The sequence below is a fragment of the Oryctolagus cuniculus genome, chromosome 6, assembly GCF_964237555.1.
Source record: "Oryctolagus cuniculus chromosome 6, mOryCun1.1, whole genome shotgun sequence".
NCBI classification, from domain to species: domain Eukaryota; kingdom Metazoa; phylum Chordata; class Mammalia; order Lagomorpha; family Leporidae; genus Oryctolagus; species Oryctolagus cuniculus.
This window is the reverse complement of record NC_091437.1, coordinates 33621766-33644930: the sequence shown is the minus strand read 5'-3', so window position 1 is coordinate 33644930 and position 23165 is coordinate 33621766. Positions and strand designations below refer to the sequence as shown.

The window sequence follows — 23165 nt, the reverse complement described above, 5'->3', positions numbered from 1 at the left end:
GACTTTCTGTTTCTAAAATCCATCTCCCTTTCTGCAAAACTACACTGTAATAGAATATGTACTCCCTAGTGTTACTCTTTTTTTTAAGAGTAGGAGTTTGAACTTCTTTTTAATTTGTTTGAAAAGCAAAGAAACAGACATCTCCCATCTGCTGGTTCATTTCTCAAATAACATGGAACAGGTGGGACTGGGCTAAACTGAAGCCTCGAGCTGGGAACTGAGTCTGGGTTTCAGCTGTGAGTGGCAGGAACTCAAGCACTTTGGCTACCATGCATGGTGCATCAGCAGGGAGCTGGATCAGAAGTGGGGTAACTGACTTCAGCTGGTACTCTGATGTGGGATGTAGGCATCCCAAGCAGCGGCTTAACTTGCTGTGCCACAACGTTCGTCCCAAGGATGTTTGTTTATTCATAACCACTTATGAATGTCTTACTCCTTTTAAATCAAAAGTAAGTTTCAAGGGCTGGCATTGTGGTGTAGTGGGTAAAGCTGCTGTGTGATCTGGGTGCTGGTTTACGACTTGGCTGCTTACACGCTTATGATCTGGCTCCATGCTAGTGTGGCTGAAAAAGCAGTGGAAGATGGTCCAAGTGTTTGGGCTCCTGCACCCACGTGGGAGACCCAGAAGAAGCTCCTGGCTCCCGGATTCGGCCTGGCACAGCTCTGGTTGTTGGGGCCATTTGGAGAGTAAATCAGCAGATGGAAGATTCTCTGTCTCTCCTCTCTCTGTTAACTCTGCCTTTCAAATAAATAAAAGTAAATCTTTTTTTAAAGTTTCAGCTTTGAATTTTAATTTCTAGATTTATAAATTTACTTTTAAATAATTTTTAAATATAAAACTTAAACAAATTCAGTTATATCAAGCATTGTGTCCATCCCACCCCTTTGTAAAAGGAGCTTAACATTTTCCTGTTTCTATTTTGCTCTTCATGATTGTTTTGCAGCTGTGGCAAGTACTTCGTCACATTTCCATATCCATATATGAATGGACGGCTTCATTTGGGACACACGTTTTCTTTATCCAAATGCGAGGTAAGCTTCCTCTATATTTGGTATAATGGGATATAGGGCTGTTAGTAAATATTATTTTTAAGAAAATGACATCTTGGAATTTATTTCCTATTAAAGGAACTTGCGAATCCTTAAATTTAAGCATAATTTTTATTTTTAATACTTTTTTGTACTTAAATTCCATATACCATGTATGTATAGATGTGTGGGGGTATCTGCATGTACACATGTTCAAAACTAATTCCTAGGTTGGTGAAAAGTCAGAAAAAGACAATGTACTAGAATTTTGGAATGAGTGTAACATCTAGTCGATGTTCTAAAGGCAGATGTTTTTATGAAAGCTAAACTAGTATTCTTGGTAAAGAGTTAGTTTTTAAATTTGTCTACCATTTAAATTTGTATTTTAAATATAATTTCCTTTTTGTAGTTTGCAGTAGGATACCAGAGATTGAAAGGAAAAGCTTGTCTGTTTCCCTTTGGCTTACACTGTACTGGAATGCCTATAAAGGTGAGATTGCCCATGGGAATGGTTTCTGTTGTTTTTAGCATAGAGCAAATTGTGATATCCAATTCAAGAACTTAAAATAGGATTTTCAAATACTGCTATATTGAAGTGTTTTGTGAAATGAGTTAAATTTATTATAGTGAATATTAATTAAAAAACATTGGCCGGTGCCGTGGCTTACTAGGCTAATCCTCTGCCTGTGGCACTGGCACCCTAGGTTCTAGCCTCAGTTGGGGCGCCGGTTCTGTCCCGGTTGCTCCTCTTCCAGGCCAGCTCTCTGCTGTGGCCAGGGAGTGCAGTGGAGGATGGCCCAAGTACTTGGGCCCTGCACCCGCACGGGAGACCAGGAGGAAGCACCTGGCTCCTGGCTTCAGATCGGCGCAGTGCGCCGACCGTAGCGTCCATTTGGAGGAGTTAACCAACGGAAGGAAGACCTTTCTCTCTGTCTCTTTGTTTCACTGTTTAACTCTGCCTGTCAAAAAATAAAAAATATTAAAGTATGTGAATAAAAGATACACATGAGGGTCTAAGTGATTTCTAAGTAATGTTGATGTCTTCTGGTTACTTTATGTATTCAAGTCTATGTTGAAATTGGCTAATCATTACTAACAAGTGAATAGTACAGTGATCTGCATTTGTGACATATATAAGATTTTTTCATATATAGCTAAATTATATTTTGATCATTTTTCAAAATATCTTCATTTGTTATAAATTTATATTAGAAATAATTCTCAGTGTGAGTGAGCCAGGGAACTGAATTGAAAAGATTCTCTAAATGTAATAGAATTAAGAATTGAACTCCCATTTATTTTATTTGTCAACCTTTTATTTTGTAAAATGTCATTCAGAAAAAATGAAAGGATAATGAAGTGAACACTGGTATATCCTTCACTTGTTGTTACTAATTGTTAACATTTGCCACATTTGCTTTAGTTTTGTCTTTCAACATGCACATAGGCATGTATGCTTTTCTCTCTTTCTATGAACTTTCTGAAAGTAAGCTGTGGACATCATATCATGTCACCTCTAAATACCTAAGTATGTATTTCATAAAAGCAGTTATACTTTTTTACATTACAGCTGTCCTATTATCCCAAGAAAGTTAATACTGGGTTGCTGTTGTGGTGCTGCTTGCAACACCAGCATCCCGTATTGGAGTGCTGGTTCCATTCCTGGCTACTGTGCTCCCCATCTAGCTTCCTGCTGATGTGCCTGGGAATGCAAGGGAAGACAGTCCAAGTACTTGGGCCCCTGCCACCCATGTGGCAACACAGAATGGAGATGTACTAGCTCCTGGCTTCAGCGTGGCCTAGATCGTATGGGGAAAGAGCTGGTGAATGGAGGATCTCTCTCTTCCTCATTCTGTTGCTCCCTCTTTCAAATAAATAAATAAATCTTAAAAAAAATTTCAATATTGATGTAATGTTTTCTCTATCTAATCTTTAGTCAACTCTCTGTAGTCTTATCCTCTGTGATTGTTTTCCCTTTTTTATTTTGTGGATCACGTATTGTATCTAGTTGCTTATTTTGTGTCTTTAATTGAAAAAAAATGTTTTTAAGAAAGATTTTTTTAAAATTTATTTGAAAGGTACAGTTACAGAGAGAGAGACAGATCTTCCATCTGCTGGTTCATTCCCTAAATGGCTGCAATGGCCAGCGATGGGCCAAGCCAAAACCAGGAACTTGGGAATCAATCTGGGTCTCCACATACGTGGCAGGAGCCCAAGCACTTGGGCCATTTTCTGCTGCTTTCCCAAGCACGTTTGCAGGGAGCTGGATCAGAAATGGAACACTAAGGACTTGAACCAGTGCCATAGTGTTGTAGGGGTGGCTTAATTTGCTGTACCATAACACTGGCCCTCTCCCCTAGGGCGGGGTTTTTTATTTTTAAGAGATTTGTTTTAGAGGCTAGCGCTGTGGTATAGCTGGTAAAGCCACTGCCTGAAGTGCTGGCATCGCATATGGATGCTGGTTCAAGTCCCAGCTGCTCTTCTTCTGATCCTGCTCTCTGCTATGGCCTGGGAAAGCAGTGGAAGATGGCCCAAGTCCCATATGGGTGCAGGGACCCAGAAGAAGCTCCTGGCTCTTGGCTTCAGATAAGCACAGCTCCATCTGTTGCGGCCATCTGCGGAGTGAACCAGCAGATGGAAGATTCTCTTTCTCTCTCTCTCTGCCTCTGCCTCTGCCTCTGCCTCTGCCTCTGCCTCTACCTCTGCATCTTAAGTAAGCAAGTAAATATTTTTTTAAAAAACATTTATTTTATTCTTATGAAAGGCAGACTGACGGAGAGAGACGGAAAAAGATCTTCAATGTGCTGGTTCATTCCCCCAAATGGCTGTGGTGGTCAGGTCTGGGCCAGGTTGAAGCCTGGAGCCAGAATCTCCATCTGAGTCTCCCATGTGGGTGGCCTGGGTCCAAGTACTTGGGCTATCTTCTTTGCCTTCCTAAGTGTGTTAGCAGGGAGCTGGATTAGAAACACAATAGCCGAGACTTGAACCAGGACTCCAACATGGAATTCTAGTGTCACAAGCACTGACTTAACCTGTTGTACCAGAACACTAGCCTCCTGTTTGGTATCTTTTAGTAGTTGTCATATTGTTTTTGCAGTCTTGGTTAGTGATTTTGTAGAATATCCTATAATAATTTTCTGATTGCTCCTTCATGATTAGATTTGATGAAAGATTTTAATGATGCTACATTGGTGACATGTAACTTCCCTCTGTATTACATCAAAAAGTGTATTTGACAGTAATGCCTGCCAGATTTCTTCTTTCCAAGGGTGACTTGACTTCTTAGAAGTTAAAAAGTACCCTATGGATTATTGAGAACCTGTGTATATCCTTAATAAGACCAGTGGTTTTAGCAAACTTCAGTGAACCTTGCCTGTTTGGAGAGTCCTCTCCCTTTTTAAAAATTTCTTTTCTTTTTTTTTTTTTTTTTAATTTTATTTTTTTTTTGACAGGCAGAGTGGACAGTGAGACAGAGAGACAGAGAGGAAGGTCTTCCTTTGCCGTTGGTTCACCCTCCAATGGCCGCTGCGGCCGGCGCACTACACTGATCCGAAGCCAGGAGCCAGGTGCTTCTCCTGGTCTCCCATGGGGGGCAGGGCCCAAGCACTTGGGCCATCCTCCACTGCACTCCTTGGCCACAGCAGAGAGCTGGCCGGGAAAAGGCGCAACCGGGAAAGAATCTAGCGCCCCAACTGGGACTAGAACCCGGTGTGCCGGCACCGCAAGGCAGAGTATTAGCCTATTGAGCCACGGCGCCGGCCAAAAAATTTCATCGGTATATTTGTATTTTTCTCATGACATTAATAATTGCTGTCATCTTTGTTTTTTCTGTAGTGTTGTAAAATTTATTTTTTATTTGGAAGGCAGAGTTACAGACAGAAGGAGAGACAGAAAGAGAGAGATGTTTCATCCCCTGGTTCACTTCCCAAATGGCTGCAGTGGCTGGACTGGGCCAGGCTGAAGCCAGGAGCCTGGAACTTTATCCAGGTCTCCCACGTGGGTAGGAGGGGCCTAAGCGTTGGGCCATCTTCTAGTGCTTTCCCAGGCATATTAGTAGGGAGCTGGATTGAAAGTGAAGCAGCTGGGACTCTGGTGCTCAAATGGCATACGAGCATGGCAGGCCATGGCTTAGCACACTACACCACGATGCTGGCCCCTCATCTGTGTTTTTAACAGTGAACTTACTGTGGTATCATTGATAAGAGCTAGGATGGAAAGCCCAGGTTCAAGTGTTCTGTAACTTACCAGCTTTTAACCTTTTATTATTTAACCTTTATTATTTATTATTTAACCTTTATTTATTAATCACTTCATATTTCAGTGTCTTGTTTTAGCTTAATAGTTGTTTTAGTTACAATACAGGCTTGTGATGATAACTTTTAGATTATATCTGACAATAAACTTTAACTTGAGGAATACTGTTTTTTTTTTAAATATTTATTTTTATTATTTGAAAGTCAGAGTTATACAGAGAGAGAGGCAGATAGAGAAGTCTTCCATCCGGTGGTTTATTCCCCAATTGGCCACAACGACCAGAGCTTTGCTGATCTGAAACTAGGAGCCAGGAGCTTCCTCCAGTCTCCCACAAGAGTGCAAGGGCCCAATTACTTGGGCCATCCTCTACTGCTATCCCAGGGCATAGCAGAGAGCTGGATCGGAAGTAGAGTAGCTGGGTCTTGAACCAGAGCCCATATGTGATCCCAGTGCTTCAGGCCAGGGCATAAACCCACTGCGCCACAGCGCCGCCCCGAGAAATACTGTTTTAATGTTATTAAGAATGGTAATGGCCGGTGCCGTGCCTCAATGGGCTAATCCTCTGCCTGCGGCACTGGCACACTTGGTTCTAGTCCTGGTCGGGGTGCTGGATTCTGTCCTGGTTGCTCCTCTTCCAATCCAGCTCTCTACTGTGGCCAGGGAGTGAGTGGAGGATGGCCCAAGTCCTTGGGCCCTGCACCCGCATGGGAGACTAGGAGAAACACTTGGCTCCTGGCTTTGGATCAGTGCGGTGTGCCAGCCGCAGTGTGCCAGCCGCAACGGCCATTGTGGGGTGAACCAACAGAAGAGGAAGACCTTTCTTTCTGTCTCTCTCTCTCTCACTGTTCACTCTGCCTTAAAAAAAAAAAAAAAAAAAAAAAAAAGAAATAAAAAGAAAAAAGAATGGTAACACATTATACACTAGTGAATTTTGAGATGTGAGTTATATCATTTAAGTTTTCTGTAATGATCCACATGTGTATTGCCAAAATTTTAGGAAGAGTCGAGTTTAGTTGACCATAGAAACAATGAAAAAGCAAAATGTTTCTACTTTGAATTTTGATCTTGACTGTCTCTAATGTTGTTACAGGCATGTGCCGATAAATTGAAAAGAGAAATAGAACTCTATGGTTGTCCTCCTGATTTTCCAGATGAAGAAGAGGAGGAGGAAGAAATCAGTGTTAAAACAGAGGATATAATAATTAAGGATAAAGCTAAAGGAAAAAAGGTTTGGTGGTTATTGATACTTAATGTTGGTTGAGGTTTTCTGTTTGTCTAGTTTATACATGTGTTCCTAATATCAGCACAGAGACTGGCATATAAAATGTGCTTGGTAGTTTTAAAAAACTACCAAGTTTTGGAGTGAGCTTCTAGCCTAGTGGTTAAGAGTGCCTGGTACATCAGAGAATTTGGTTTCGATCCCTGGCATGGTTGCATATTACAACTTCCTGCTATACAGACTGTTGGAGTCAGTGATAGGCTCCTGCTGCCTGTATGGGACACCTGTATTGTGTTCCTGGCTTTGGCCTGGCATTTTGTGCATTTAAGAGAGTGGACCAGCGGATGAAAGCGCTTTCTCCCTCTGTCCCTCCTCTCTTGTCTTTCTGGCTCTCAAATAAATTTAAAAAACTAAAAAGTATCAAATAATGATCCTTCTGACTTTTTTGTCACTTTTTTTGAGATAATTCTGGAATTATAGAGGAGTTGTAAGATGTAGAGAGGCCGGCGCCACGGCTCACTAGGCTAATCCTCCACCTGTGGTGCTGGCACCCCGGGTTCTAGTCCTGTTTTGGGCGCTGGATTCTGTCCCAGTTGCTCCTCTTCAAGTCCAGCTCTCTGCTATGGCCCGGGAAGGCAGTGGAGGATGGCCCAAGTGCTTGGGCCCTGCGCCCGCATGGGAGACCAGGAGGAAGCACCTGGCTCCTGGCTTTGGATTGGCGCGGCACATTGGCCGCAGCGGCACATTGGCCGCAGCGCCCCAGCCGTAGCGGCCATTTGGGGGGTGAACCAATGGAAGGAAGACCTTTCTCTCTGTCTCTGTCTCTCTCTGTCTCTCTCTCTCTCTCTCACTGTCTAACTCTGCCTGTGGGGGGGAAAAAAAGATAGTAGAGAAAGTTACCATACATGATGCTTCTAGTTTCCCTGATGTTATTTTTTGTAACTATGGTATAATCCTCACAATTAAGGAGTTAACACTTAAAACAATATTGTTTGATAAGCTGCAGAACTCATTTGTATTTCAAGAGTTTTTCCATTAATGGCCTTTTTTGATTCCAGGTCCAATTCAGGATCCAATTTCATGTTTGTTTTTATGTATTCTTGGGTTTTTCTCAGTCTTTTATAGACTTGTATCACCATGGCACTTGTAAAAAATTTTGTTTATTTTTTTTTTTTGCTAGTGTAATAAAATACCACAAATTGAGTAGTTTATAATGACCAGAAATGTATTTATTGGTTCATGGTTCTCTGTGGAAGCTGAGAATTCCTAGCTCGAAGAGCTGGCATCTTGGTGAGGGCTATCTTGCTGCATCATCCCATGGCAGAAGGCAGAGAAAGGGAGACAGCCAGAGAGAGAAAGAGGGAGAGAAAGCAGGCAAGCCAGAAGGGGCCAAGCTCGTTCCTTTATAAGGAATCCAGCTTCATGCTAATGGCATTAATCATTTCGTGGGAGAAGAGCCTTCATGGCATCATTGCCTTTTAGAGGTCCTGCTTCCTGATGAAGATTAAGTTTCCAGCACATTCCTGTCAGGGACATTTTCAAACCATACATAAACTTTTAGCTCAGTTTGAATTTATGTCATGCTTTCTCATTGTTAGATTGAGGTTATTGATTTTTGGAAACCATACCAGAGAAGAGATACGTTCTCAATGCATTGTACCAGGGAATATATGATGCTGATATGTCTTACTGGTGATATTAACATTCATCATTTGGTTAAAAGGACGTCTATCAGGGTTTTCTACCATAACGACTCCAGTTTTACCTTCGTAGTTTACATATTTTGGGAGATATACCTTGAGGCTATAGAAAGAATAACCAAATTTTAAAAAATATTTGCTCATTTTTTTTGTGGTTATTGCAAAAGTTTTTCTAGCTTTGGCCTTTAAGAGTTCTTTTAGGTTGGTTACTGTATCCATTTGATATTTTACCATTGTTTCTTTGGAAAAAAAAAAAAGGCACTTGTCTTTGTGAGCCCACAAGATGCTCCAGGATTATCTTGTATTTTTTGTGCTTTGGCCCTAAAGTCAACCACTTCTATAAGGAACCCTGGCTCCCTTTATTGAAATGTATTCACAAACTAAGCTATAGGGCTAGATATGCTCATCACTAATGGGTGTCACTGCTTCTAGGCTGTTTAAATGATGATATAGTCATAAGTTGCTTAATCTAAGAAATGAGTTGTCAGGTAGTTTCATTGTTTTGGGAATATAATTGGTTATGCTTACTCAAGCCTTGATGGTATAGTGTTTTCTTGTTATTGTTGTTTTTTCCTCAAAGGTTTATTTTATTTATTTGAAGGCAGAGTTAGAGAGAGAGGGAGACATAGAGGAAGAGATCTTCCATCCACTGCTGCTTCCCGTAAATGGCTGCAGTGGCTGGAGCTGTGCCAGGCAGAAGCCAAGAGCTGGGAGCTTCATCTGGATCTCAAGGAGTCTTAAGAGCAGGGACCCAGGGACTTCGACCATCTTCTGCTGCTTTGCCAGGCTGATTAACAGGGAGCTAGATGGGGAGTGGAACAGCCGGGACTTGAACCAGTGCCCACATGGGATGGAATGTGTACCTTCTTGATGGCAATCAAGAGATTAACACAGCATACTGTTTAACAGTAAACTTTTTTTTGATAAATAGAAGGAATACACTCTAAAATAATGATAGTATACTAAATAATAAACTAGTAACATAGTTGTTTGTTCTTTTTTTTAAAGATTTATTTATTTATTTGAAAGAGTTACAGAGAGAGAGGAGGGGCAGAGAGAGAGGAGGGGCAGAGAGAGAAAGAGAGAGGTCTTCCATCCGCTGGTTCACTCCCCAGTTGGCCACAACAGCCAGAGCTGCGCCGATCTGAAGCCAGGAGCCAGAAACTTCTTAGGGGCCTCCCACACTGGTGCAGGGGCCCAAGGACTTGGGCGATTATGTATTGCTTTCCCAGGCCACAGCAGAGAGCTGGATCGGAAGTGGAGCAGCTGGGACTTGAACTGGCACGCATATGGGATGCGGACCCTTCAGGCCAGGGCATTACCTCACTGTGCCACAGTGCCGGCCCCGTGTTGTTTTTTCTTACCAATTGTTATGTACTGTACATAGTTGTGCATAGTACTGTGCTTTTTTTTTTTTTTTTTAGATATTTATATTGTATTTATTTGAAAGACAGAGCTACAGAGAGATATGGAGACAGAGACAGACAGAGACAGAGAGAGAAGAGAGACGTCTTCCATCTGCTGGTTCACTCCCTGAATGACTGCATTGGCCAGAGCTGAGCTAATCTGAAGCCAGGAGACAGGAGCTTCTTTTGGGTCTCCCGTGTAGGTCCCCAAGGACTTGGATCATCTGCTTTCCCAGGCCATAGCACAGAGTTGGATCGGAAGTGGAGCAGCTGGGTCTTGAACCAGTGCCCGTATGGGATGCTGGTGCTGTAGGCCAGAGCTTTAACCCTCTGCGCCACAGCACCGACCCCTGTACTGTACTTTTATACTATTGTCAGTGCAGTAGGTTTTGCAACCTGAAGATGGCTACAAGACATCGGGAGTTTTTCAGTTTCATTATAATGTGAGCTAACATTGTTGTGATGTGGCCTTGATCCAAACACTGATATGTACCATATGTTTCCTAGTCCTTGGATTCACACATCTGTATTGCTTTACCTGTAAATATATTTATTAAAATTTTTTAAAAGATTTATTTATTTGAAAAGGGGAGTTACAGGGAGAGAGAGAGAGACAGAAAGAGATCTTCCATGCTGGTTCACTCCCTGTATGGCCCCAGTGGCTGGCCTGGTCCAGGCTGAAGCCAGGAGCCCAGAACCACATCCAGGTCTCCCCTGTGGAAGACAGACTCAGGTACTTGGGCCATCTTTTGCTTTCCCAGGAGTGTTAGCAAGGAGCTGGATCGTAAATGGAGCTGCCAAGACCCAAACTGTGCTTGTATGGGATGCTGGCGTTGCAGGTGGTGGTTTAGCTCACTGCGCCACAACAAGTTAATTTATTTAAAAATAAATAAGTTTGTGTAGATACTCCTAGCCTGATTTTAGCACCATGGAGCTTGTTTCTAGCATTATCCCCTTGGTTGTGACTTCTTACTACAATAGTGAGAAAGATGCTATTTTTTTCTATAGTATATTTATTTGGTCAGTGCTTATCTGTTAGTAAAATTGTATCAGAATTGCTAATTGAGGTCGGCGCCGCGGCTCAATAGGCTAATCCTCCGCCTAGCGGCGCCGGCACACCGGGTTCTAGTCCCGGTCGGGGCATCCGATCCTGTCCCGGTTGCCCCTCTTCCAGGCCAGCTCTCTGCTGTGGCCCGGGAGTGCAGTGGAGGATGGCCCAAGTGCTTGGGCCCTGTACCCCATGGGAGACCAGGAGAAGCACCTGGCTCCTGCCATTGGATCAGCGCGGTGCGCTGGCCGCAACGCGCCAGCCGTGGCGGCCATTGGAGGGTGAACCAACGGCATAGGAAGACCTTTCTCTCTGTCTGTCTCTCTCTCACTGTCCACTCTGCCTGTTAAAAAAAAAGAAAAAAAAAAAAAGAATTGCTAATTGTACCATGGGAGAAGCAGTTTTACCAACCAAAAACCGTGTTTATATGTAGTCCTTTTTATCTTTATAGCGTCTACTCACCCCCTTTCTTCCCCTACCTCTTCAGTGTGGTTGTATCATATATTTATAATTTAATTATATATTTGCCAAAGTCTGCATTCCATTTTTGGTTCTCTGAATCCTGATTCAGTTAAAATTTTTTTCTACATACAGTGAAATTAAATTTACTGTTTGTAGCGTTTAGTTCTGTGAATTTTACTACCATGGAACCTTATAGAGCAGTTTCCTTCCCTTCAGAATTCCTTTGCGCTGCCTTTGTGCAGTGTTAAAGTTTAACCCTATTCCTTGCCTCCAAACCTTGGCATTTGGTTGTCTTTTTAATATTGATAAACATTGAAAAAGGAAGAAATTATTGGAGGCTGCTTATTTATAACTACAAAAGGATATACATGATATTAGAAGAAAGGAAATGGAGAAGGGTTAGTACTGAGATGTTCATAACTCTTCGTGGTTTCATCATTTTGGTTATCACTGGTGTCAGTGTCCTGACCATACAGTTTAGTAGATAAAATAGTGCCTGTAAATCCTGTAATATTCTGACATATCAGGAGTTGTTCTGGAATTTGAAAAATTACCAAATTACCAAATGGTGTTATTCACTTAAAATTACTCTGGTCCTGGAATGTTAAGTGGTTGCTGGTTATTTTTTGATGGAGTTTGTTTTTGCTTATTACTTTCAGAGTAAAGCTGCTGCCAAGGCTGGATCTTCTAAATACCAGTGGGACATTATGAAATCCCTTGGTCTGTCTGATGAAGAAATAGTGAAGTTTTCTGAAGCAGAACATTGGCTTGATTATTTCCCACCGCTGGCTATTCAAGATCTAAAGAGAATGGGTCTGAAGGTATGCCCATCACCTCTATAGTTAATGAAAATATGGGAGAAAGTGTTTGTTTTTATGTGGTTCTGTAAGATTTGGATGCACTCTCAAATTTAGATTGATAAGTCGTACCTGTACCACTAAAGAATTGATACTGTTACTGCTAGTTGAGAATTTTCATAGGCTTTGATATAAGCAATAAATTACTTTATCATTTACTACACTGGGAAGTATTTTGGTACATTAACAACTAGTAGAAAGGAGTTTAGTCAAAAAATATGAAGAAGCCAAAGAGTAACTTGAATATTTAGAAATATTTAGAAATACATTAATGTGTTACTTAAGAGATTCTTCTGAATTTACTGTATCTCCTGAATGTTTGTTAATATATAATTCTATATTCTTTTTTTTTAAGTATTTATTTTTTTGAAAGGCAGAGTTACAGAGAGGCAGAGAGAGAGAGAGAGAGGGAGGGAGAGGTTTTTCATCCATTGGTTCACTCCTCAGATGGCTGCAATGGCCAAAGCTGCACTGATCTGAAGCCAGGAGCCTGGAGTTTCTTCTGGGTCTCCCATGTGGGTGCAGGGGCCCAAGGATTTGGGACATTGTCTACGCTTTCCCAGGCCACAGCAGAGAGCTAGATTGAAAGTGGAACAGCCAGGACTCGAACTGGTGCCTATATAGGATGCTGGCACTGCAGGTGGTGGCTTTACCTGCTGTGCCATAGTGCTGGCCTCAAAACTATATTCTTTTTTTTTCTTTATTTTTATTTATTTGACAGGTAGAGTTTACAGACAGTGAGAGAGACAGAGAGAAAGGTCTACCTTCTGTTGGTTCACTCTCCAAATGGCCGCAATGGCCGGAGCTACGCCGATCTGAAGCCAGGAGCCAGGAGTTTCTTAGTCTCCCATGCGGGTGCAGGGGCCTAAGGACTTGGGTCATCCTCTACTGCTATCCCAGACCACAGCAGAGAGCTGGACTGGAAGAGGAGAACCCGGCGCCCATATGGAATGCCGGCGCTGCTGGCAGAGGATTAACCTAGTGCGCCGTGGCTCTGGCCCCAAAACTATTCCTAAAAGCACAATAATGTAAATATAAATTAATGTAGTATACAGTAAGTAGAACTTAATTGTTTTCCTAATAGGTGAAATAATTCTAAGTTATGAAATAAAGACGAGTAAACAGCTGATTCAGAGGAATTCTGTTTTAATGATTTTGTGTGTTTCTTAAATCACCTTTCGTTTTTTTCTTTCTGTAGGTAGATTGGAGGCGTTCCTTTATCACCACTGATGTTAATCCTTACTATGATTCATTTGTCAGGTGGCAATTTTTAACATTAAGAGAAAGAAACAAAATTAAATTTGGGAAACGGTGAGTTTGTTTACATTCATGTAATACAGCAATAATCATATAATATCTATTATAATTTGGTTTCCTTTAACCAGCTTTTCCTTTGTCTCTCTATTTTTGTAATTTTGTTGTTACTGTTCTTTTTTTTTCTCAGCAACCTTTTATTTAAGGAATATAAACTTCATGCATTTCATAAATGCAACTTTAGGAATATAATGATTGTTCCCACCATACCCACCCTCCTACCCACACTCCCAACCCTCTTCCTCCTCCCTCTCCTATTTCCATTCTTATTTTTTACTAAGATCTATTTTCAATTTATTTTATACACATATGATTAACTCTATACTAAGTAAAGAGTTACACAAATTGTATGAAAAAAAAAATTTCCTCAACAGTTGAGGCAAAGGCTGCTCAAAGTCATTGCATCTTGAGGTGTTAATTTCTCTTCTGTAGATTACCTCTTAGGAGCTCTATTAGTCATCACAGATCCAGAGAACATATTGTATTTATCCTTTTGGGACTGGCTTATTTCACTCAGTATGATGTTTTCCAGTTTCATCCATTTTGTTTCAAATGACAGGATTTAATTTTTTATTTTTTTACCACTCTGTGGTATTTCATGGTGTATGTATCCCATAATTTCTTTATTCAGTCTTTAATTTATGGCCATTTGGGTTGATTCCATGTCTTAGCTGTTGTTAATTAAGCTGCAATAAACATGGGGGTACAGATAACTATTTTATATGATGAATCATTTCCCTTGGGTAAATTCCAAGGAGAGGGATGACTGGGTCATATGATAGGTCTATATTCAGATTTCTCACATATCTCCATACTGTCTTCCACAGTGGCTGTACCAATTTACATTCTCCCCAATAATGGATTAGGTTACCTTTTTCCCCACATTGTTGCCAACATTTGTTGTTTGTTGATTTCTGTATGGAAGCCATTCTAACAAGGGTGAGGTGAAACCTCATTGTGGTTTTGATTTGCATTTTCCTGACAGCTAGTGATCCTGAGCATTTTTTCATGTGTCTGTTGGCTATTTGGATTTCCTTTTTGAGAAATGCCTCTTTCAATCATTTGCCCATTTCTTAACTGGGTTGTTTGTTTTCTTGTTGAGTTTCTTGATCTCTTTGTATATTCTGGTTATTAATCCTTTACAGTTGCTTAGTTTGCTAATAATTTCTCCCATTCTTTCGATTGCCTCTTCACTTTGCTGCGTGTTTCTTTTGCAGTGCAGAAGCTTCTTGATTTGATGGAATCCTGTTTGTCAGTTTTGACTTTGATTGTTTTTGCCTCTGGTCTTTTCCAAGAAGTTTTTGCCTATGCCAATGTCTTGCAGGGTTTCCCCAATGTTCTCTAGTATATTGATGGTATTGGGTTATAGATGGCCCAAGTGTTTGGTTTCCTGCCGAATATGTGGGAGATGTGGCTGAAGCTCCTGGCGCCTGGCTTCTGCCTGGCCCAGCACTGACTCTTGTGGCTATCTGGGAGATAAACCAGTGGATGGAACGTTTTTTTATTTCAGTGTCTCTCCTTCTCTCTCTGTAACTCTGACTTTTTTTTTTTTTTTTTTTTTTTTGACAGGCAGAGTGGACAGTGAGAGAGAGACAGACAGAGAGAAAGGTCTTCCTTTGCCGTTGGTTCACCCTCCAATGGCCGCTGCGGCTGGCGCGCTGCGGCTGGCGCGCTGCAGCTGGCGCACCGCGCTGATCCGAAGGCAGGAGCCAGGTGCTTCTCCTGGTCTCCCATGGGGTGCAGGGCCCAAGCACTTGGGCCATCCTCCACTTCACTCCCGGGCCACAGCAGAGAGCTGGCCTGGAAGAGGGGCAACTGGGACAGAATCCGGTGCCCCGACCGGGACTAGAACCCGGTGTGCTGGCGCTGCTAGGTGGAGGATTAGCCTATTGAGCCGCGGTGCCGGCCTTGTAACTCTGACTTTCAAAGTAAATAAGTCCCACAAAAAGATGTTAGGAGCAATCTTCCTAAGTAGGGTAAAACTTAAGGATATTTCAATATTTGTCACTTATTATTTTTTAGGTATACCATTTATTCTCCAAAAGATGGACAGCCTTGCATGGATCATGACAGACAAACTGGAGAGGTAATTAGTTATGATGTAGAGTAGTTGTTATAATCATTTTTAATATGGCCATGAATTTTAGGAAATAGATCAAAAACCTAAACAAAGCTTCAGTACTGAAGTGTCTAGTTATATTATTCTGTTAAGTGATGTAGGGGGAGATAGAATATCATTATAGGCACCTATGTCTTGTCTAGGGCCTTACAGTTCTAAAGGTGGTCCATCTACCAATAGCATCATGTTGTCACTGAAAAACACTTGAGCCTCATTGTTGAGCCTCATACCAGAGTTGCTGAATTAAAACATCTGGGGGGTGTGGCCCAGGAGTGTGTGCTTCTACAAGCTCTCAGTGTGTTTCATATGCACACTCATATTTGAGAAGGACCATTTGGAATATACATAGCTCTAAAAAGAGTGTGAGAAAGGTAATGAGCTATGTGGCTAACTTTATTGTACATAGATTTCATTTATCCTTCCTTTGATAATATGCCTGCTTGCTTATTCTCAAAGCGCTTCTAGTCATGCATGACATTAATTCACTCTATATTCTTGTGGCACTTTTTTTTTTCTTTATTTATTTGAAAGGTAGAGTTACAGAGAGAGAGAGAGGGAGAGAGACAGGGAGGAAGATCTTCCATCTGCTGATTCACTCCCCAAGTGACTGCAATAGCCAAGTCTGGGACAGGCTGAAGCAGGGAGCCTGGAACTCTATCCAGGTTTTCCAAGTGGGAGGCAGGGACCCAGGAACTTGAACTATCATCTTCTGCCTCCCAGGTATAAATTACTGGGAAGCTGGAATGAGAAGCACAGTTGGGACTTGGACCCAGGCACTTGGATATGAGTTGATGGTGGTGTCCCATATGTCATCTTAACCTCCGTGCCCTGTGCCTGCTCCATTTTCAGAGTGTTTTTGGTGTTTCTGTTCATTACCCCACATATTCTTCATGACAGTCCTGTGTGAAACATGGCATAATTATTTTCAGATAAGGAAAGAAAGGTTCAGAAATTCTTACTCCCTTGGGTCAAGCTGTTTGTAAGGGAATATGCTCTGTGTATCATCTGATGCCTGGCTCAGCGTATGTTTGTCAAGACTGTACTCTGAGACCTGCCCTGGGGGACAGGATTGGTTTTGGTTGTATCTTCTAACTGCTACTTTGGTTGATACTATAAAGTTTTTCCTGTGCAATAGATTTCCATTTGGATGTGCTCAGCACACCACTAGTAATCTTCATTGGAAGAAAGAATTACTCTAATGCACAAATCCATGTAGAAATTTGGATCATATCTTTCATTAGTAGGTTTAATCTAGATTTTTTCCCCTCTCACTTTGTTTGTTTGTTTGTTTTTGTTTATTGGTTTAGGGTGTTGGACCTCAGGAATATACTTTAATCAAACTGAAAGTGCTTGAGCCATACCCATCCAAATTAAGGTTGGTTTGCCAAAGAGTTACTACTTTACCGTTTCTGAATGATAGTTGTGATAGATCCACAGCATTTTGTAACACAAATATGCATTTCTTCTTCTTAGTGGCCTAAAAGGTAAAAATATCTTTTTGGTAGCTGCTACTCTCAGACCTGAGACCATGTTTGGACAGACCAATTGCTGGGTTCATCCTGATGTGAAGTATATTGGATTCGAGACAGTGAATGGTGATATATTCATCTGTACCCAGAGAGCAGCCAGGAACATGTCATACCAGGGATTCACCAAAGACAACGGAGTGGTGCCTGTTGTTAAGGAATTAATGGGGGAGGTAAGTAAGTTCATTGAAAATGTGTTTTATGAAAAAATTGCATGAATTTAAACATTTTTTGCACTGAGATAAATTTATCTTTTCCATTTTCCACAAGCTTATTCAGGTACACCTTACGTATGGTAAAGTGTGTAAGTTCTAATTTGGTGAAGTGTGTAAGTTGTATAATTTGATGCATTGTTATATGTGTATATACTTTTGTATGTACCACCCAAATCCAGCTATAGCACAGTTCCAGTGCCCCAAGGACTCTCTCATGTCCATTTCATACTCAGTACTCACGCTGTCGTCCAAATCAGTCATTGTTCTTTTTTTTTTTTTTTTTTTTTTTAAGATTTATGTATTTATTTGAAATTCAGAGTAACACAGAGAGAGGAGAGGCAGAGAGAGAGAGGTGTTCCTTCCGATGGTTCACTCCGCAGTTGGCTACAACGGCTGGAGCTGTCTGATCCAAAGCCAGGGCGGGTGCAGGGGCCCAAGGACTTGGGCCATCTTCTACTGCTTTCCCAGGGCACAGCAGAGAACTGGATTGGAAGTGGAGCAGCTGGGTCTCAAATCAGCACCCATATGGGATGCCGGCACTTCAGGCCAGGGCTTTAACCCGCTGTGCCACAGCGCTGGCCTCAATCATTGTTCTGACTTCACCAAAAGTTAGTTTTTGTTGTCCTTTTCAACATTATGTTAGATTCATTTGGGTAGGTAGGAGACATTCTTTTTTGGTTGCTCTGTAATATTGTATTATTGTATCACTAAAACTCTAAGTGTGTGTGTTTGTTTTTTTTAAGATTTATTTATTTAAAAGAGTTAGAAGGGGAAAATCAGAGAGATACATATTCAATCCACTGGTTCATTCCCTAGATGACTACAATGGCCGAGGGTGGTCCAGGCTGAAGGCAGGAGCCAGGAGATTATTCCAGGCCTCCCACATGGATAGTAGGGGCCAAAGCCACTTGGGCCATCTTCTGCTGCTCTTTCCAGGCCATTGGCAGGGAGCTGGATCAGAAGTGGAGCAGCTAGGACACAAATCAGTGCCCATATGGGATGCCGTTGTGCAGGTGATCACTTTACCTGCTGTGCTGCAATGCTGGCCTCTAAAATTGTATTTTTACATCTTATATTTCTACTCATTTAAGTTTCTGGTTGAAAAATACAGCCCAGCTGCATTAGACATATTATCTTCTGAGCAATAATACCTGTCTTCCTGGTAATACTGAATTTGGACTACGGCTTTTTTTTTTTTTTCCTGAAAAGAAAGTCTTAATTGATGTTAATTAAATCTAGATGGTTATAGTTCTTACCCATGCAGTTTACCTACTACTTAATAATTATTTCTGAGTGTGCTTTTTTTCATTTGATGAATATTGATGTTTGGTTAAAATAACCTTGTTTTTTAAAATGTATATTTTTATTTGAAAGACAGAGTGACAGAGGAAGAGACAGAAATCTTCCATTCGCTGGTTACTACCCAAATGTCCACAACAGACAGGCTGATGCCAGGATCCAGGAATCCCATCAGAGTCTCCGGATGGGTGTTTTGAACCATCATTTGATTTTCTCAGGCTTTCTAGAGCACTAAACTGGAAGTGGTATAGCTGAGATTTGAACCAGGTGCTTTGATATGGGAGGCGAGTGTCCCAAGTGGTGGCTTAACCCTCTATACCACAATGCCCACCCTAAAATAATCTTTTTAATGAAAAACATGAATAGAGTACTTTCTTAGCTTAGTTCTTCTTTTATATTGAACATCTGTTTTATATTTATTTTGTAAACATATATTTTGTTTAGATTGCTATATATATGGATAAGCCTCAAAATTCCAGACACGGAATTATAGAAAACATACCTGTCTGTTCACCCTTCTTGAGGTGTTCAGTTATATCTGTGATTTGTGTATCCTTCCAGGATATTTCATGAATATACAAAGAAATGCATATGTATTATTTTCTCTTTGTTTTGTTTTAGCACCATGGCAATATACTTTGTACATATTGTGCTGCAACTTGATTTCTGTTAACTTCTTGGCAATCATTTTATCAGAATGTAAAATTTCTCTGTTACTTTTGAACACTTATGTAGTATTCCATTGTTTGGCTATACCACAACTGTAACTTTTTTTCTATTAATAAATGTTTGGATTGTTTACTGTGGTTTTCTTTTAGGCATAGTCTGCCATATCTTAGTAGTTCCTATTGTTGGAGTTTTGTCAGAGGTTTTTGACATCATTATTCCCATCACATTTTTCCTGATGTTAATACATTTTCTTTCTATGTTAATTCTAGCAAATTCTAGAGGAAATAGATGTTATAATTTAAAAAATAGCTTTCAACATTTAAATATGTTATATCACTGTCACTCATATGACTGCATATGCTATAAAGAAAACTTGTACATAGGCTTAAAATGGATGGCCTTTTGTGAGACACTGAGCGGAATGGTAAAGGGTGTTCCTCAGCTAGAGCAAGCAGCTGCAGACTGTTGGCATATGAGAATGTGGGTCTGATTCTGCTAGATCATCTGAATATTTTTTGATAGAAATTAGAATTATCTTTCCCTCAGTTCGTATGAATATTTTTCATTTTAAATGAGTAGTAGTCCATCTTTTTGATGTAGCATCTTTCATTAAATCAATTTTCTATTTCTGAAAGCTTTAATTGTTTTCAGGTTTTGCTAGTATAATTAGTACTGGACAGACTTAAAGAAAAAAATGAAATTTTAAAAAAAATTTATTTATTTATTTGGAAGTGAAAATTACAGAGAGAGAGATCTTCTGTCTGCTGGTTCACTCCCCAAATGGCTGCAACAACCAGGGCTGAGCCAGGTTGAAGCCTGGAGCTGGGAGCTTCTGGATCTCCCACATGGAGGCAGGGACCCAAGCACAATTGCTGGCTTCTTGAGGCTTAAAATATTAATGTTGTTTTAAATTCTAATAGTTCCAAATAAATGTCTTTACCTTTTATTTGTTCTTGTTCTTCTGCAGGAAATGCTTGGGGCATCACTTTCTGCACCTTTAACATCCTATAAAGTGATCTATGTTCTCCCAATGCTCACGATTAAGGAGGATAAAGGTAAAGTGTTTGCTTATTTTTAGAAGTACTTTGACATTCACATTCTGACTTGTATTAGTTAATTTCACACTTCCTTTTGTAAGGCACTGGTGTGGTCACGAGTGTTCCTTCTGATTCTCCTGATGATATTGCTGCCCTCAGAGACTTGAAGAAAAAACAAGTAAGGATCTGAATTTCATTTTTTTTTTTTTAAGAATTATTTTATTGTACTTGAAAGAGTTACGGAGAGAGTTAGAGTTAGAGAGAGAGGTCTTCCATTCTGCTGGTTCACTCCCCAAATGATTGCAATGGCCAGAGCTGAGCTGATCCGAAGCCAGGAGCCAGGAGCTTCTTCCTGGTCTCCCATGCTGGTGCAGGGCCCAAGGACTTGGGCCATCTTCTGCTGCTTCCCAGGCCATAGCAAAGAGCTGGATCGGAAGAGGAGCAGCCGGGATTCGAACCGGTGCCCATATGGGATGCTGGCACTGCAGGCTGGGGCTTTAACCCACTGCGCCACAGCACCAGCCCCAGGAGCTGAATTTCATGTTATTCCTTTTCATAATCTCATTGGCTAGGTACAGCTGTAGTAAGGAACTAGGCTGAGATGCTAGACATTTTTCTCTCAACTTCTATCTGTAACCAGTTTTTTAATGTTTATATGTTTTCTGTGATTAAAAATTTGAAGTTAATGTTACATTGAATTGTGAAAAAATTTTTGGGTACTCATATTTTCATCGTTTTAAATGGGAATATGAATCTCAGTTTAAGTGTTGTGTGCTTGTGTGTCTGCATTTTTGCTTTTCACTGTATGGTTTCCTCATTTAAGCTGTCACTATAACTCAAGCTTTTGAGGTTTTTTTTTTTTTTTTTTTTTTGACAGGCAGAGTGGACAGTGAGAGAGAGACAGAGAGAAAGGTCTTCCTTTGCCGTTGGTTCACCCTCCAATGGCCGCCGCGGCCGGCGCGCTGCGGCCAGCACATCATGCTGATCCGAAGGCAGGAGCCAGGTGCTTCTGGTCTCCCATGGGGTGCAGGACCCAAACATTTGGGCCATCCTCCACTGCACTCCCTGGCCACAGCAGAGAGCTGGCCTGGAAGAGGGGCAACCGGGACAGAATCCGGCGCCCCGACCGGGACTAGAACCCGGTATGCCGGCGCCGCTAGGCGGAGGATTAGCCTAGTGAGCCACTGCGCCGGCCAAGCTTTTGAGTTTTAAAAGGTCACAGATCCCTTCTTGAGGTATTCAGTAAAGTTGAAAAGTTGATCTGTGTGGAGAGAACAAATAATAGTTTAAAAAAGTTTGGAGGTTGCTTTTTTTTTTTTTTTTCATAATTCTACTTGCAAAGTGTTGATCATAATGTTAACTTGCCAATTTTTTTTTGTAGGCCTTACGAGCAAAGTATGGAATTAGAGATGATATGGTCTTGCCATTTGAGCCTGTGAGTACCCAGATATTCCACAGTGTTGACATTGGTTTCCTTATCAGAGTGAAAAAGAGAGCTAACATGTTTTGCTTGTAACGAAATTAAATAATTGGTAGAGTATGAAAATAGGGATTTGTTCACTTTTTTTTTTTAATTTTTTTTATTTGACAGGTAGAGTTATAGACAGTGTGAAGGAGAGATAGAAAGAAAGGTCTTCCTTCCGTTGGTTCACTTCCCAAATGGCCACTATGGCCAGCGCTGCACCAATCTGAAGCTAGGAACCAGGCACTTCTTCCTGGTCTCCCACGCGGGTACAGGGGCCCAACCACTTGGGCCATCCTCCACTCCCCCCCCCCCCCCCAGCACAGCAGAGAGCTGGACCAGAACCTGGTGTCCATGTGGGATGCCGTAGCCACAGGTGGAGGATTAACCAAGTGAGCCATTGCACCCGCCCTAATTTCTTTTTTAAAGATTTACTTATTTATTTGAAAGGCGGAGTTTCAGGGTTGGGGGGGTCTTCCATCCACTGGTTCATGCCCCAAATGGCCACAGATGGCCAGCCTGGGCCAGGAGGAAGCCAGGAGCCAGGAGCTTCTTTTGATCTCCTGTGTGGGTACAGGGACCCAAGCACCTGGGCCATCCTCTGCTGTTTTTGCAGGTGCATTAGCAGTGAGATAGATCAGAAGTGAAGCAGGTGAGCCTTGAACCGCTGTCCATTTGAGATTCTGGTGGTGGTGGTGCAGGCTGTGGTTTTAACCCCGTACTCCATACTGCTGGCCCCAGTAAGTATTTTCTTACTGTAACCTGGCACCTGAAGTTTGGTAAAAACAACTTCCTTTTTTTTTTTTTTTTTTTTTTTTTAAGATATATTTGTTTATTTGAAAGGCAGGGGAAAAGAGACAGAGAATGGTCTTCCATCTGCTGAATCACTTCCCAAATGGCTACAACAGACAGAATTGGGCCAGCCCAAAACCAGGAGCCAGGAGCTCCATCCTGGTCTCCCACATAGGTGGTAGGAGCTTGTGCACTTGGGCTGTCTTCCTCTGCGTTCCTAGGCACATTAGCAGGGAACTGGGTCATTAGTGGAGCAGCCAGGAAGTGAACTGGCACTCTGATTTATTTTGCCAGTTTTGCACTCAGGGAGGAACTAAGCCCACTGCGCCACAACACCAGGCCTGACAAAACAGCTTTTTAGCATCACTAGTTTATAGTAGATTGTTTTGCGACTGTGATCAGTTTCTTGGCTTCTAAAGACAATATTTTGCCTTAATACTCATGAATGTTTATTTGTAACCTTAATAACTTTAAAAAAATCCCATACAGCTCTGTTTTATGCTTCTTATGTTCTCATATTAGTGCCTTCAAGAGAAGAGGAAGTTAAATTAGTAGCAAAAAACTGATGAAGAACCCAGAGAACTTAATTAAAAGCAGAAACAGGGTCCTCGACAAAATTAATTGTTGACATCAATATGCTAGTTTCAACCTTAGTTAACTTATTATATACTGGTGGAGGATTTAGAGCTGGGCATGGTGTGTGGTTGGGGAAAGACGTTGTAGGGCTAGGTTTACTGAGGAGGAGGCCAGAGACGTG

General features: G+C 41.4%; 1 protein-coding gene across 1 annotated transcript in view; it reads left to right on the top strand.

Moving 5' to 3' along the window:
- Positions 1-23165, top strand: part of LARS1 (leucyl-tRNA synthetase 1) — a 76699-nt gene that overhangs the window by 14426 nt on the left and 39108 nt on the right. The window contains exons 3-13 of the mRNA XM_008255172.4: positions 945-1032; positions 1439-1519; positions 6374-6511; positions 11778-11939; positions 13174-13286; positions 15312-15375; positions 16716-16783; positions 16882-17107; positions 20085-20172; positions 20256-20332; positions 21536-21589. Of these exons, the coding sequence (XP_008253394.3) occupies positions 945-1032; positions 1439-1519; positions 6374-6511; positions 11778-11939; positions 13174-13286; positions 15312-15375; positions 16716-16783; positions 16882-17107; positions 20085-20172; positions 20256-20332; positions 21536-21589 (1159 nt within the window). The remainder of the gene's footprint in view (positions 1-944; positions 1033-1438; positions 1520-6373; positions 6512-11777; positions 11940-13173; positions 13287-15311; positions 15376-16715; positions 16784-16881; positions 17108-20084; positions 20173-20255; positions 20333-21535; positions 21590-23165) is intronic.